Source organism: Lithobates pipiens, unplaced genomic scaffold (assembly GCF_037356315.1).
Source record: "Lithobates pipiens isolate NorthernLeopardFrog02 unplaced genomic scaffold, aLitPip1_a1.2 Scaffold_16, whole genome shotgun sequence".
Taxonomy (NCBI): Eukaryota; Metazoa; Chordata; class Amphibia; order Anura; family Ranidae; genus Lithobates; species Lithobates pipiens.
Genome location: NW_027507748.1, coordinates 155903942 through 155919648, shown reverse-complemented (window position 1 = coordinate 155919648; position 15707 = coordinate 155903942). Strand labels below are relative to the sequence as shown.

At 41.5% G+C, this 15707-nt stretch overlaps 1 protein-coding gene across 11 annotated transcripts in view; it reads right to left on the bottom strand.

Annotated features, from left to right (window-relative positions):
- TSPOAP1 (TSPO associated protein 1) overlaps positions 1-15707 on the bottom strand; it is a 376947-nt gene that overhangs the window by 98950 nt on the left and 262290 nt on the right. For all 11 annotated transcript variants that reach the window (XM_077480674.1, XM_077480675.1, XM_077480679.1 and 8 more), the window contains one exon: positions 897-1700. In XM_077480674.1, coding sequence (XP_077336800.1) covers positions 897-1700 — 804 coding nt within the window. The remainder of the gene's footprint in view (positions 1-896; positions 1701-15707) is intronic.

Sequence of the window (15707 nt, the reverse complement as noted above, 5' to 3'; positions counted from 1 at the left end):
CCGTTCCAAATTAACCAGCAGGTAGTTGGTTTTCAGGACACAGAGCAGTCCTAGCAACCCTGGAAGCCACTGCCCTACATCCAGTGCTACTGTGCCTCTCGCTCCCCATCTGTCCTGCCTCCACTCTCTGCACAGTGTACCTGTGTAGGATAGCAGAGTGAGGGGGCAAAGGACCTGGCTCTGAAGGATGGGGGAGCAGGGGATGTTTGATATGAACGTATGAATGTACAGAGAGCTCTACCGTGGGGGGGGGGGGGGGGGGGAGAGATAGATGTGGAGGCAGCAGAATGCACTACGGGGGGGGGGGGGTGTGTATAAAGAACACTACTGGGGGGGCAAGAGGTGAAGGGGCAGAAAGCACCTCTGTGGGGATTTGGGGGGGGGGTGAAAGGGGCAGCACTGTTGGGGGGGGGGTGATGTGAAGGAGGAGAAGGACAGTACTGTTGGGGGTGATGTGAGAGGGGCAGAGGACACTGCTGGAATGTAAAGGATCTGAGTCACTGGACAAACATGTGATTCAAGTCTTTTACTGATCTGACCTCCCTGCACTAGCACATTTGTTTTCTGTAGACTGCAAAAATCCTGGTTAATCCAGCTTTCATTGTCCCTCCCTCCTTGTCTGTGTCTCTGCTGCAGATTGTGATTCATACATCAGTAGAGTTCTAGAAATTCCTCCCTCAGAACCTCCCCTGAAGACAAGAAAAGACTTGGGAATCATCATGCGATCTCCGAACAGCGATGATTAAATAAGATCGTGCATACAGTTGCATGATCTTAATACATAAATAGAAAGAATAATGGCAATTAAACATTGTAGAGTTGGTATCGCTAAGAACACAGGTGTATGAAATTGTTAAAAACAAAAAACACTTCTTCTAAAGTAAAGTCACACTTACCTGCAGCAGGAGTTGTCAGCTGCATAACTGTTGCTTTTGGCTCCCTTCTCTCCATAGGCAACTCCAAGGGAATCCGTTGAGGTCGTGCTTCCACTTTAACATTATACATGGTGTTTGGTCTCAAACTGCCAAATGTGTACCAATAGGTGCCTGCCTTAGTCAATCCACAGCTTTCTTCATTTAGATACAAGGCATGTGAATAGTTGCTGTTACATGGCTGCCATGTGATCTCTGCAGAGGTGGCTGACAAGCTGCGAACACGAAGCTGTGTAGGAGCTAGAGTGTAACCATGGCCAACCAGCATAGTGCAACGCATCCGGTCTGAGCACCCATTCTCTGTCATGCTTTGTACAGAGATACGATACGTCCGAGTTTTCAGCTCTAACTTCTCAATCAAGGCTTTAGTTTGTCCTCCACATCGAACATTTTGTCGGAGTTCATTATCCACATAAATATTGTAACTGAGAATGTTTCCACTGCCTGCTGCTACAAGAGGAGGATCCCATCCAACGACTAAACTTCGGGCTAGTTGTTTAATAAGGGCCAGCTTTCTAGGGTAAGGCACAGCTGAGACCTCAGCAGCTCCCTCACTATTTCCTTGCAATGGCAATGGGCTGAGGCTGCTTGGATCATCCTCCTCCTCGCTTCTCTCAATGCTGCTTCCACTCAGAAAGCTAATGTCTTGTGCAGAACTATGTGACAGCTCATTGGTTTCACCTGGGTGAGAGGCTATCAGATCATCATCAGAGACACGCTCCACAAAATTCGAAGGAACAAGACCACGCCTTCCATCCATTAACTCACCTATAAAGACAACACAATGTTACGAAATTCTAGTAATATTTTGACAATTAAAGTGGTTCTAAAGGCTTACAAGTATTTTACCTTAATGTATTCTCTGCATTAAGGTAAAAAAATATATTGTGTCCATGATACCCGCCCCCCCCCCCCCAAAACCTGATCCAGTGCTACAGATAGTGGCTCTCTCCCTCCTCACAGGGCAGATTGATAACAGTGGGAGCCACAGGCTCCTGCCACTGTCAAACAAATCCTATGACGAGTGAGCTGGGACAAACCCTGCTGCCTGTGTCCCTTTGGACACAGGCAGCAGTGTTCAGGAGTGAGCCAGTATGAGCAGGTTGCTAGGGGAGTACTTGGAAGGCAAGAGGAGTCAGGAGAGCCGGTGGGGGACCCCAGAAGACAAGGATCAGGGCTTCTCTGTGCAAAACCATAGCACAGAGCAGGTAATTCTAACAGGTTATTAAAAAAAAAAATGAAATGTTTAGAATACAATTTTTACCTGTGAAAATTGTAGATTAGTGAAAATCATAAGGGAATATTTAAAACATAAAAATGAAGAAAAAAAAAAAAAACACACCCCCTTACCTACCTAGCAAACATATTTAGAAATTTAACGAACAGTTCTATATAGTCAAAATGGCCACGTTCACTTTTAATGTACTCCATTTCCAGGTTAAAACACTGTTGCAAAATTAAAAATAAAATGTAGAAGAAAATATTTCCCATTTAAAGAAGAAACATTCTACTTACCGGTCTTCATTTCGTCACCCATGACACAGATATTTGTATTTTTCAAGTGCTACAGTGTAACAGGATACTCTTGATAAAACACAACCAGAAGTTGTGTTGAGCACTGTGGTTCCTACCACCAGCCTGTCATCAATACTATGGCCTACAGTGATGTAGTGGCTGGGGGAGGGAACCATAGTGCTCAGTAGAGGACTAGGATTCCGGTGTGGTTTTCTTTTTGTTTGCCCCCCCAAAATATATATGACCAGCACACCGTGAACCTGGAAAAGTTGTCCAAACATTTAATTAGGTAATCAAATCAAAGTGGTAAAGTGCAATGTTTTGGAGTCGCACATGGCTTTCCCATCGGACTCTGCTGACCACCTGAGATGAAGGGCAAACACATTTTCCTTCCCCACTACACCCTTTTCTCATTGCCTCTTCTTTCTTCCACATGCTTCTCACTACCCAGCTCATTACCTAGTTTTGAGTAGATGTAATGGACATATAATGCATACCCAGCAATGCACACTTTTCCTGGACTGTAGTCCTCCGACTATTTCACCCCACTAGTTCTTAGGCTTGATGGTTAATCCATGTCCTTACTGGGATATCCTCCACTGGTAACTCACTGCCTTCTCCAGCACTTTCAAACATTGAACTTATTCATACCTGGATGTATGAGACCAGTCGACAGACTTGTTCATGTTCATTGCGTTTAGCCTTGCTCCCCATGTTATACTATATAGAATCTATTACCAAAGATACAGTGGGTATAGAAAAAAAAAATTAATCCCCTTTAACTAGCTCAAGACCAAGCCTAATTTCTGAAACTTGTTATTTACAATGGTATTTGCTATTAAAGTACTTAGAACCCCCAAACATTATATTATGTTTTTTAGCAAAGACCCTAGAGAATAAGATGGCGGTTGATGCAATATTTTATGTCACACAGTATTTGCGCAGCGGTCTTTCAAACGCAATTGTTTTGGAGAAAATACACTTCAATGAATAAAAAAAAAACAACAAAAAAAAAAAAACTTAACAGTAAAGTTAACCCGATTTTTTTGTATATTATAAAGGTGATGTCACGCCGAGTAAATGGATACCAAACGTGTTAGGCTTTAAAACTGCATGCACTCGTGGAATGGCAACAAACTACGATACATAAAAATTTCCATCGGAGATGCTTTCAAAAAATTCAGTAGTTACCAGTTTATGATTAACGATCGTAGCAATACCTCACATGTGTGATTTGAACACTGTTTAAATTTTTGGGCATGACTTACATATGCGTTTTCTTTGGTGAGGCATCACGCAGGGAAGGGGGCTCTTTACATTTTTTTCATTATTTTTAACACAGTCCCTTTGAAAAAAAAAAATTCTGATCACTTTTATTGCTATCACAAGGAATATAAACATCCCCTGTGACAGTAATAGAGTGACAGGTACTCTTTATGGAGGGATCTGGGGTCTAAAAGACCCCAAACCCCATGTCTGCACTTCTAAGTATTTTTTTATAACAGCATACCTGTAAATTCCTTTTCTTGGAGTACATCATAGGACACAGAGCCTTAAGTATTTACTTAGTGGGTTATAGCTACCTTCAGGTGTTGACACTGGCACACCCAATACAGGAAGTTGACTCCCCTATATAGCCTCTCCGCCTTCCAGGAGTACCTCAGTTTTTGTAGCCAGGCAATATAAGCAATATACTTAAACCCCATAAAAGAGTGTCCTATGATATAATCCAAGAAAAGGATTTTACAGGTAATAAAAATGTTATAAAAAGTTATAAAAATCCTATTTTCGTTATTGTACATCATAGGACACAGAGCCTTAAGTATTTACTTAGTGGGACGTCCCATAGCAATGCTACTTGAGGGGAGGGAGACACAACCCATAGGGCACCCCCAGACTTTGAGGACTTGTACTGCTGCCTGCAGCACACTGCGCCCAAAGGCAATATCCTCATTCCTTCTTACATTCACTTGGCAAAATTTTGTGAATATATGGACTGAAAACAAGGTTGTGACCTTGCAGATCTGAGCAAAGGAGGCCTGGTGATGCACTGCCCAAGGAGCACTAACCACTCTGGTAGAGTGCGCCTTAACTTGAATAGGGGGAATCTTACCCCTTAAATCATAAGTTTGAATTATAACTTGCCGAATCCACTTAGCAACAGTGGATTTCAACGCTGCCTGTCCTTTTTTACAACCCACTGTCAGAATAAATAGGACACCAGTCTTACGAATCTGAGCAGTTTTCTTTAAATATATTTTCACTCCTCTCAGTGACTTTTCTTCCCTGGAACATGGTTATGGGAAAAACAATGGCAGGACAATATCTTCATTTAAATGAAAGTGTGGAACCACTTTTGGCAAAAAGCCTGGACGAGGGCGTAACGCCACTCTGTCCTTATGACTAATCAAATATGGCTCTTTACAAGAAAGAGCAGCCACTTCTGAAACCCTCCTTGCTGAGGATATAGCAACCAAAAAGATCAGCTTCCTAGTCAGAAAGACTAAGGGAACATCCTGTAATGGTTCAAATGGCGTTTTTTGTAACACTGACAAAACTAAATTCAAGTCCCAAGGGGTTAAAGTTGATTTAACTTGCAGATTAATCCACATCACCCCTTGCATAAAACCCCGGACTAAAGAATGCATAGCAAGCGGTCTTTGAAATAAAACCAATAAGGCTGAGACTTGGCCCTTAATAGTACTTAGGGCCAGCTTCATCTCTAAGCCCAATTGTAGAAAGGCAAGGATTCTGGCTATAATATATCTCTGAGGGTGCCAACCTTTGGATTCACTCCAGGAAATGTAAGCTTTCCAAACTCTATAATATACAGCTCTGGAAACTGGTTTCCTTGCATTGATTAAAGTTGAGATAACAGACCTGGAAAGCCCACACTTCAGAATGTGGGTTTCAATAGCCAAGCCGTTAAATTTAGCGCTCGTAAAGTAGGATGGAATATCGGCCCCTGAGAGAGCAGGTCTGGCCTAAGTGGGAGAGGCCAAGGACCCTCCACTGCCATCTTTACAATCTCTGCGTACCATGACCTTCTGGGACATGCTGGTGCTACCAGAATTACCAGCTTTCTTTCCAGCTTGATCCTGCAAAGAAGTCGTGGCAGCAACTGAATTGGGGGAAAACTGATCCAACGGAGTTACCAGCGCATCTGTTCTGTATGCGAGTGGATCCCTTGTTTTGGACACAAAGTTGACTAACCGCATGTTGAATCTGGATGCTAGAAGATCTATGTCCGGAGTCCCCCATCTTTGGCAAACAGCCCGAAACACTTCGGAGTGAAGAGACCATTACCCTGGAAATAACTGCTGGCAACTTAGATAGTCAGCCTGCCAATTTTCTACTCCCGGAATGAAAACTGTCGATAGGGATGGGACATTCCTTTCTTCCCAAGTTAGGATATGGTTCACCTCTCTCTGAGCTGAGAGACTCTTGGTGCTCCCTTGGTGATTGACATTGTCGGATTGAATCCAGACTGGAAAATTCTTTAACCTGGAGGTCTAGGTTTTCAGAGCCAGATACACTGCCCGAATCTCTAGGTTGTTGATGGGCAGGGCTCTTTCGAGTTTTGACCACTGCCTCTGGACAGTCGTCTCCTCCGTCTCCCCAGCCTGAGAGCCTGGGATTTGTCGTTACTACTTTCCAGATTATTGGTCTGAAGGATTTCCCCTTCAAATTCTGGTGTCGTAACCACTAACTGAGGCTTTGAGACACTTGGGGACAGCTGCATTGGCAAGTCCAAAGCTTGAATCGTCTTGTTCCAAGCAGAGAGGATTCTGTTTTGCAACAGCCTTGAATGGAACTGGGCATAAATGACTGCTTCGATTGGTCTATTAGCAATAGATCGTCTAGGTACGCCAACACTGTTATGCCCCGTGCCCTCAACCTGGCTAGGGGTACAAGTGCAAAGCGAGATGCTTGGTGAATAGAATCCTTTATAGCATCTATGGCAAAACATAATGCTTTTGGTAAATCAGCCAACTCACTGGCCTGTTTTGCAGGGAGCTCGTTAATGGCCTCTGTGAACTGGTCTTTTAAGGACTGACAGATGCCTATAGCTGCAATTGCAGGCTGAGCAACAGTACCTGCTAAAGAAAAAGAGGATTTTAACAGGAATTCCAACTTTTTATCTGTTGTATCCTTTAGCATTTGTGCATTGTCCACTGGACAAGTTAAACTTTTATTCACACTGGAAATTGCAGCATCTACTGCTGGAACTTTCCATTTTTGGTGAATTTTTCCTCCATAGGATAGAGAACTGAGAATCTCTTTGGAGGGAGAAAATGCTTATCCGGAAGATCCCATTCAATATAAAATAAGCTTCTCTGGTAATGTGTGGACTGGAAACGCATGCACTGGATATGAAGGTTTGAGGGAACCCAAAGAAGGAACCATGTCCGTAAGGATTTGTACCTCAGATTGTGAAGCTGAAACTTCAACTGTTGTTTCCTCTGCAGAGAAGTAATCGGTTTGTTTTTCCCGATCGTTTGAGGGCAATACCTCATCCTGTCCCCACTGTTCCCCTGGTAAGAGGTTTGGAGTGGGAGAGAGGGATCTAGCATGCTTCTTATCCCCTTTAATGGAGGATGTGATTAAAGCCGCTAATCTTCCTTCTAAGCCCTGCAGGGCAGAGGAAAATGCATCTTCAGTCACGTATACAGGGGCTGAAGTGTGAGAAACAGTTGCACCACCAATTGCTTCCAATGACTCACCCTGGCTTGCCATGTCAGGTATCTCTGGAGAAGATGACAATGTGGAGGCATTTCTGGAGTTCCCAGTGCCTGGGGGTGGTTTTGGTGCCTTAGTAGTAAGCCTTGAAGCCATAGTGCAAAGCACAAAAAGCAAAAGGTACTCGAAGAACTGTTCTAATTATTTGAACAATAGTAGGAAAAACAGTGGTAGCAAAGAATGATCTAATGCTAAACAATACATTTTTTCCTGTACTGCAATGCGCCATGCTCTTTCCTGTGCTTTAGCAAGAGTCATCTCAGAGGGGAGGCAGAAGAGGGGGAAGGGGATTTACACAGCCTTTTTATCAGCTTTTCAGATTTATGCCTGTTTAACCATAACATGTATCCCTATCCACTCAGTTTCCCCCATTTAGGGGGAGAGGAGACCCCCCTCCAGCTGCTGATACACAGGCTGTATTAGCACAGATTTAAACAGGGTCTATACACTATTACTCCCTCATATAATTGAAAGAAAAGCTATAACCCACTAAGTAAACACTTAAGGCTCTGGGTCCTATGATGTACGATAAAGAAATCTGCATTTTTGAAAACCTTGGATCTTTTTAAATCTATGCCGCTGGCTGTCGAGTAAACCGGCTTTGTTTGGGACTCCCGCCTCAGGCCTCCCTGTGGAACAGGAGACCTGGGAGGAGTGGAGGTGGGGCTCTGCTTAGCAGCATCGGTTATCACTTGAAAGCCGACCGTCCCCTCTAAAAAAAAAAAAAAACTTTACCAGGGTGAGGCCTCTGGCTGCAGGCATCACCACTTCAACAAAATGACGTACAGATATGTGTTTTTGTGAGAACTGGTTAAAATAATCTGATTTTGTTGCTTTGCAGCCAGAAATGAAGAAAGACATAGTTTTTGTTTTATTCAGCTGTATTTACTCAGTGCAACATATAACACCCAAGTGAAAGATATAACACCAACACGCCAGAAAAAAATGTAAACGCAGAATCACCGAGTTAGAAAGAGGATCACCCCCCTAGTGTCAGTATTTCGTTGAGCCCCCTTTTGCTTTATTACAGCCTTTAGTCTGTTGTAGAACTGCACGATTATTCGTTAAAAATCGAAAATTTGCGATTCTACTCCCCGCCCGATCTTAAAACAGTATTTACCAATTCTATGTAACAAGTGCAGAAAGTTCTCTGCTCACTGACAGCTGACAAAAAAAAAATCCAGGCAGCCTGCCAAGTTTATCTCAATATAGGAGATAAAGAGATACATTGTAACCATTTCGTTTAACCACTTAAAGACTAATCCTTTTTTTGAAATTTGCTGCTTACAAGTTAAAATCAGTATTTTTTGCTAGAAAATTACTTGGAACCCTCAAACATTATATATATATTTTCAGCAGAGACCCTAGAGAATAAAATTGCGGTTGTTGCAATATTTTATGTCACACGGTATTTGAGCAGCGGTCTTTCAAATGCATTTTTTGGGGGATTTTTTAATGAATTTTAAAAAAGCTAAACCCGTAAAGTTGGCCCAATTTTTTTTGTATAATGTGAAATATGTTACACCGCAAGAATATTGTGATCTTCATTCTAAGCAAAAAAAATGTGGATTCTCACAGGTCTAGTCTTTGCACATGTAGACTTTGCAATTATTTGCCCACTCTTCTTTGCAGAACTGCTCAAGTTCAAACAGTAGTAAACCGAGATCCAGGAGAAGAAGAAGAAAGAAGAAGAAAGAAGAAGAAAGAAGAAGAAAGAAGAAAAAGAATAAGAAGAAGAAAGAAGAAAAAGAAAGAAGAAAAAGTCACTGCTGACAGGGCTTTCATCTTAATCCCACAGATTTTCAATAGGGTTCTGACTAGGCCATGCAGAGATATTCACCCTTTTCTCCTTCAACCAGTGTGGCCATTTTTGCTGTGTGCTTTGGGTCATTGTCATGTTGGAAGGTAAACCAATTTCCCATTGATAACTTTCTGACTCAGGGCAGCAGATTTTCCTCAAGAACGTGACAGTATTTTGCCCCATTGATTTTTCTTTCTATACTGACAAGTGCTCGAGTCCCTGCAGCAGAGAAACACCCCCATAACATGATATTAGCACCTCCATGCTTTACTGTAGGAATAGTGTTATTTGGATGGTGAGCTGTATTGGGTTTATGCCAGAAATATCATTTAGTGTTGAGGCTGAATAATTCAATTGTGGTCTCATCTGACCATAACTTTTTTCCATGTGGCCTTGGAATCTTTAAGGTGTGTTTTGGCAAAGCTCAGTCATGACTGCATGTGGCTTTTCTTGAGGCTTTTTTTATGCACCCTTCCCACACAAGCCACATTTGTGGAGAATTTGTGATATTGTTGTCACATGCACACAATGACCACTCATTGTCATAAATTCCAGCAACTGCTTTAGAGTTGTTGTACACCTCTTGGTAGCCTCTCTGACCAGTTTCCTCCTGGCTCTTTCATCCAGTTTGGAGCAGCGTCTTGATCCAGGGAGCGTCTGTGTTGTACCAAATACAGTGCCTCGCAAAAGTATTGACCCCCCCTTGGCTTTTTACATATTTTGTTATATTACAGGCTTTAGTGCAATGCTTTTTTTAAAATCTGAATTATATGTGTTGGATCAGAACACAATAGTCTAAGTTGGTAAAGTAAAATTATAAAAATATATACATAAAACAATTTTTTCAGAAATAAAAAATTATAATTGGCATGTGCATATGTATTCACCCACTTTGTTAAGAAGCCCATAAAAAGCTCCGGTGCAATCAATTACCTTCAGAAGTCACATAATTAGTGAAATGATGTCCACCTGTGTGCAATTTAAGTGTCACATGATCTTTCATTACATATATATATATATATATATATATATACCTAAGCAAGAGGCACCACTAGCCAAACAGTGCCATGAAGACCAAGGAACTCTCCAAACAAGTAAGGGACAATGTTGAGAAATACAAGCCAGGGTTAGGTTATACAAAAAAAACACAATTCTTTGATTATCCCTAGGCGCACCATCAAATCTATCATAACCAAATGGAAAGAACATGGCACAACAGCAAACCTGCCAAGAAACGGCTGCACACCAAAACTCATGGACTGGGCAAACAGGGCATTAACCATAGAGGCAGCACAGAGACCTAAAGTAACCCTGGAGGAGCTGCAGAGTTCCTCAGCAGAGACTGGAGTATCTGTACATAGGACAACAATAAGCCGTATGCTCATAGAGTTGGGCTTTATGGCAGAGTTGCCAGAAGAAAGCCATTACTTTCAGCATAAAACTAATTGGCATGTTTTGGGTTTGTGAAAAGGCATGTGGCAGACTCCCAAAATGTATGGAGGAAGGTGCTCTGGTCTGATGAGGCTAAAACTGAACTTTTTGGCCAAAGAAATCACATCACCCAAAGAACACCGTACCCACAGTGAAACCTGGTGGTGGCAGCATTATGCTGTGGGGATGTTTTTCAGCAGTCGGGACTGGGAAACTGGTCAGAGTTGAGGGAAAGATGCTAAATACAGGGACATTCTTGAGCAAAACCTGTACCACTGTGTGTGATTTGAGGCTAGGACAGAGGTTCATCTTCCAGCAGGACAATGACCCCAAACACACTGCTAAAGCAACACTTGAGTGGTTTAAGGGGAAACATGTAAATGTGTTGGAATGGCCTAGTCAAGGCCCAGACCTCAATCCAATAGAAAATCTGTGGTCAGACTTAAAGATTGCTGTGCACAAGTGCAAACCATCCAACTTGAAGGAGCTGGAGCAGTTTTGCAAGGCGGAATAGGCAAAAATCCCAGTGGTAAGATGTGGCATGCTCATACAGACTTATCCAAAGCAACTTGGAGCTGTGATAGCCGCAAAAAGTGTCTCTACAAAGTATTGACTTTAGGGGGGTGAATAATTATGCACATTGACTTTTTCTATTATTTTATCCTATTTATTATTTGCTTCACAAAAAAAATAATCAAAGTTGTGGGCATATTCAGTAAGTTTAATGATGCAAATCCTCAAACAATCCATGTTAATTCCAGGTTATGAGGCAACAAAACATGAAAATGCCATGGGGTGGGTGAATACTTTTGCATGGCACTGCACCTTCCACTTCTTAATAATATACTTCACTGTGCTTCTAGGCCAGTGGTTCTCAACTCCTGTCCTCACTACCCACTAGGGATGAGCTCAGGCGTGTTTGCATGGAACACGTGCAGAGCCCGCCAGGAAGTCGGTGCAGCGCTGCTCTAATCACAGGCAGTGACACATTGCCGATCTCTGCAGCCGCACATCGGGGCAATGTCTCACTGCCTGTGATTAGCGCAGCGCTGCGCCGACTTCCTGGCAGGCTCTGTACGGGTTCCATGTGAACACGCCTGAGCTCATCTCTAGTACCCACTAACAGGGCAGATTTCAAGTATTAACTTTGGGAGAAACCGACTAGAATACTGCAATCACTGAGCAGAAAATGATATCACCTGTGATGTATTTCAGTTATCTTGCAAACCTGGCCTGTTAGTGGGTCCTGAGGACAGGAGTTGAGAACCATTGTTCTAGGCATTGATAAAGCCTTTGAATTTATTTGTATCCATCTTCTGACTTGTGCCTGTTCATAACTTTATCCCAGAGATCTTTTGACAGTGCCTTGATACCCCTAGTTGAATGTTTGCTTCAATTGGACTACCAGGGACGTAAAGCTCTTTTCATGCTGAGCTAATCAATATGATCACAGTTGAAAGTCAAATGGCTTTGTGTGCCATTGTGAAGGTGATTAGCTACATCTGATGGAATTTACAAGTCATTTTTTGGAGGGTGATCCTTTTTCAAACTCTGTGATTTTACTTTTTTCTGACGTGTTGGTGTTATATTTTTCACTTGGATGTTATAAGTTGAACTAAATAAATACAGCTGGATAAAACAAAAACTGTATCTGTCTTCATTTCTGGCAGCAAAGCAACAAAAATGTGATTATTTTAAATGGGGGTGATTCTTTTCTATACCTACTCTATGTGCTATAAGGATTGCTATGACTGCAGTATCTTGTCCCCTCCTCTCTCTTGTTGGGAAGTAATTGATCATGCAGCATTACATGTCTACAAAGTACACATTTGTAACCTTCATACATCCCCATGCGAAGGGACATACCTGTTATGTTAACATATCACTGTTGGATAAGAAGAGGTTCAGTACAGATGAGCTCTAATTTCAGTAGAACTGAATACAATGCAACAAAGCTGAAACTTCCAGCTTCTAGTCCCATAGGCTTATTTCTGACCTAGCGTACCATCAAAAGTGTGAGCGGAACAGACATAATACACAAACGAAACCCCAGGTGACTGGAAATATTCCCCAAGGTACAACAAATCATCCTCTCTGCTATGTCTCACTGACCAATTATCTTATACTTATGTTCATGGTATGTGTTCATTGTTGGAGTTATGGCTTTTGTTAACCATTTCATGTTTCTACCAATGTCAGGGGTCAAGGAATAAGTCTCTACAGGCCACTGTTTCGTCAGATTAAGTGGCCCATCAGAATATGTACTGGAGGTGACGTTCCGTCGCCACCATCTTACTACATGCCACACGGCTCCACAGTAAGGATACACTGAGAAGAGGGCAAGTAGACATCTTGTTACATCCACCAGAATTTTGCATTTTACACTTTTTTTTTTTTTTAACAGTAAATGGAGCTTATAAGGTCAAATACAGTATTTAGAAATCCGACAGACTGTTTACAAGTTACATTTTAAAAGCAGCGGCAAACCTGCTAATGTCACAGGTTTGCTAATCTGACAGAACACCTCTGATTTTATAATTTAACAAGTAAACAGTCAGACTGATTTCTAAATAATGTATTTTACCATATAAGCTCTGGTTACTGTTTAAAAACAAGTGTGAAATGCAAAATTCCAGTAGATGTAACAAGATGCCCGCTTGCCCCCTTCTCCTTACAGTGAAGGAGTGCGGGGTGTAGCAAGATGGCGGCGACGGAATGTCACTTCTGTTACAAATTCTGACGGGTCGCCAAATCTGATGAAACAGCCATCACCAAGGTGCATCTCTGTATATGAGGTATTCCCATATTTCCTAAATAAGGTGTTTGGTTGCAGCAAGCCCCGACCAGGTCAAACACCACCCAACAAAAATATAATAAAGATCAATATATGGTGCTTCGCTCCAAAATTAAAGTGCTAAAGTATTAAATATAAAGTGCTATATGTACTAGTTCATGTTCATGCAGAAATAATTAAATTACATAAAAAAAAACAATGCATAATGATTCTACTATGCTAAATAATAAATGAGTGATAAGTATTCCATGTGAAATAGCTAAAAAATTCCTTCAATACAGTGCATGCACCAAGGACAATATAAATCTAAACGTAATAAGTGCAAGTGCCAAAAAAAGTGAATAGTATTTTCAAAGAAGGTGCTGGTGTGTAAAGTGCTGGATTCAACTAGCATAAGTGACTATGTGACTTGGGTGATCCTTTTCTTCAGTGCAATTCCACCTAAAGGTGCAGTGGTTCCTTACCTCAACGCTGTAAGGCAACATCGTGAGAATAGCTAGGGGTAATCCAGATTCTAGGGTTCTGAAAACGATCTTCCTAAATATTTCCTCATCAATTATGATCTGTATGGAGCCTGGTGAATACCGTAATTCTTATATAGGTTTTCTTTCTTGAGAAAGGAAAGAACTCAGCTACCGCACAGCCCTCCACACTCTCATATACTGAGCACCTCTAACACTCGCTGTGGCGGGAGAGTCTGTAGACACTTGCTGGAAGGTGGAAGTGCGGTACCCAACTTCTGAAGTTGGGTAACACCCTTCCACCTTCCAGCACGTGTCAGTGGGCTCTCCCGCCACAGCGAGTGTTAGAGGCGTCTAACAGTGCTTATTCAATATATGAGAGTGTGGAGGGCAGTGCATGAGCTGAGTTCTTTCCTGTCCCGAGAAAGAAAACAAATATATGTAAGAAGTATTCACCAGGCTCCATACAGATTATAATTGGTAAGGAAATATTTAGGGAGATTGTTTTCAGAACCCTAGAATCTGGACTAGCCCTGGGTATTATATCAAATAGCTGGTACAGCGCTCTAACTAAAATAAAATGATTACTAACATACCTTTTTCCGGACACGGAAAAAAATGGTTTCTTTCCGTGTCCGCTGATGAAGTCCCGCCCATAGGGACGTAACGTACGGACGGAGATCACGTGATGTCACCCGTGGTCATTTTTCATTTTAACGATCGTATGAAGCTTCATTATTGTAAGTGTGTTTTTTATGTATATGCATCATTAAAACATTTTTCTATGGAGAGCACTATGGCCTGTCTTTCTATCCACATGGTCTGAGGAAATGTGAATACTGCTATATACCGATCCAGTGTGGGTATTCCACGAATATGTCAGTTCATTTGACTCTGAATGGGAGAAAGCTGTGTTTTAATTTGTGAATTGGTCGGATATTGTCTGAGAGGAGTACAGCGATTGGACGAGTTGATAAGCATTCGTTGATATTTAAGTGTATACGACCCTCTGTGATTTAAAGGGTCCATACGATGAGGTGAGCAGCCAATTTTACCATTGGTGGTTGTCCCCCCCTTGGCACTAAGTCACTTTATGCATGAACTGACTGTATACCACTGAAGATTCCTCACGTGGACTTTTTGACACTAAAGCTATCTTTGGACTTTTAATTATTTTAATATGTTAGTAATCATTTTATTTTAGTTAGAGCGCTGTACCATCTGTTTGATATATTGTATTTTGGGATTTGGTAATTGACCCTTGGTGTTCAGCAGCTTTTCGTAAAGGGGTTGTACTGTGCTGATTTTTTCTGTATTTATACCCCTGGGTATTCTCACGCTGTTACCTTACAGCGTTGAGGTAAGGAGCTACTGCACCTTTAGGTGGAATTGCACTGAAGAAAAGGATCACCCACGTCACAATCACTTATGCTAGTTGAAATCCAGCACTTTAAAACACCAGCATCTTCTTTGAAGATACTATTCACTTTTTTTGGCACTTGCACTTTATTACGTTTAGATTTATATTGTCCGTGGTGCACAAACTGTATTGAAGGAATTTTTTTTATCTATTTCACATGGAATACTTATCACTCATTTATTTCTTAGCATAGTAGAATCATTATGCATTGTTTTTTTTATGTCATTTAATTATTTCTGCATGAACATGAACTAGTACATATAGCACTTTATATTTAATACTTTAGCACTTTAATTTTGGAGCGAAGCACCATATATTGATCTTTATTATATTTTTGTTGGGTGGTCTTTTTTTGTATGTATTTAATGATTATTTCTGCATGAACATGATCTAGTACATATAGCACTTTATATTTAATACTTTGGCACTTTAATTTTGGAGCGCAGCACCATATATATTGATTTTTATTACAAAACATGGCATTGCTCTCATAGCTGATCTCATATTAGTACAAAGCCATCACTCTCTCGCCATCAACAGACCGATATATACCCCAGGCTATGGGGAGATTGTGTCTGTGGAGACATCTGTTGACCACATCCCCATTTTCTGC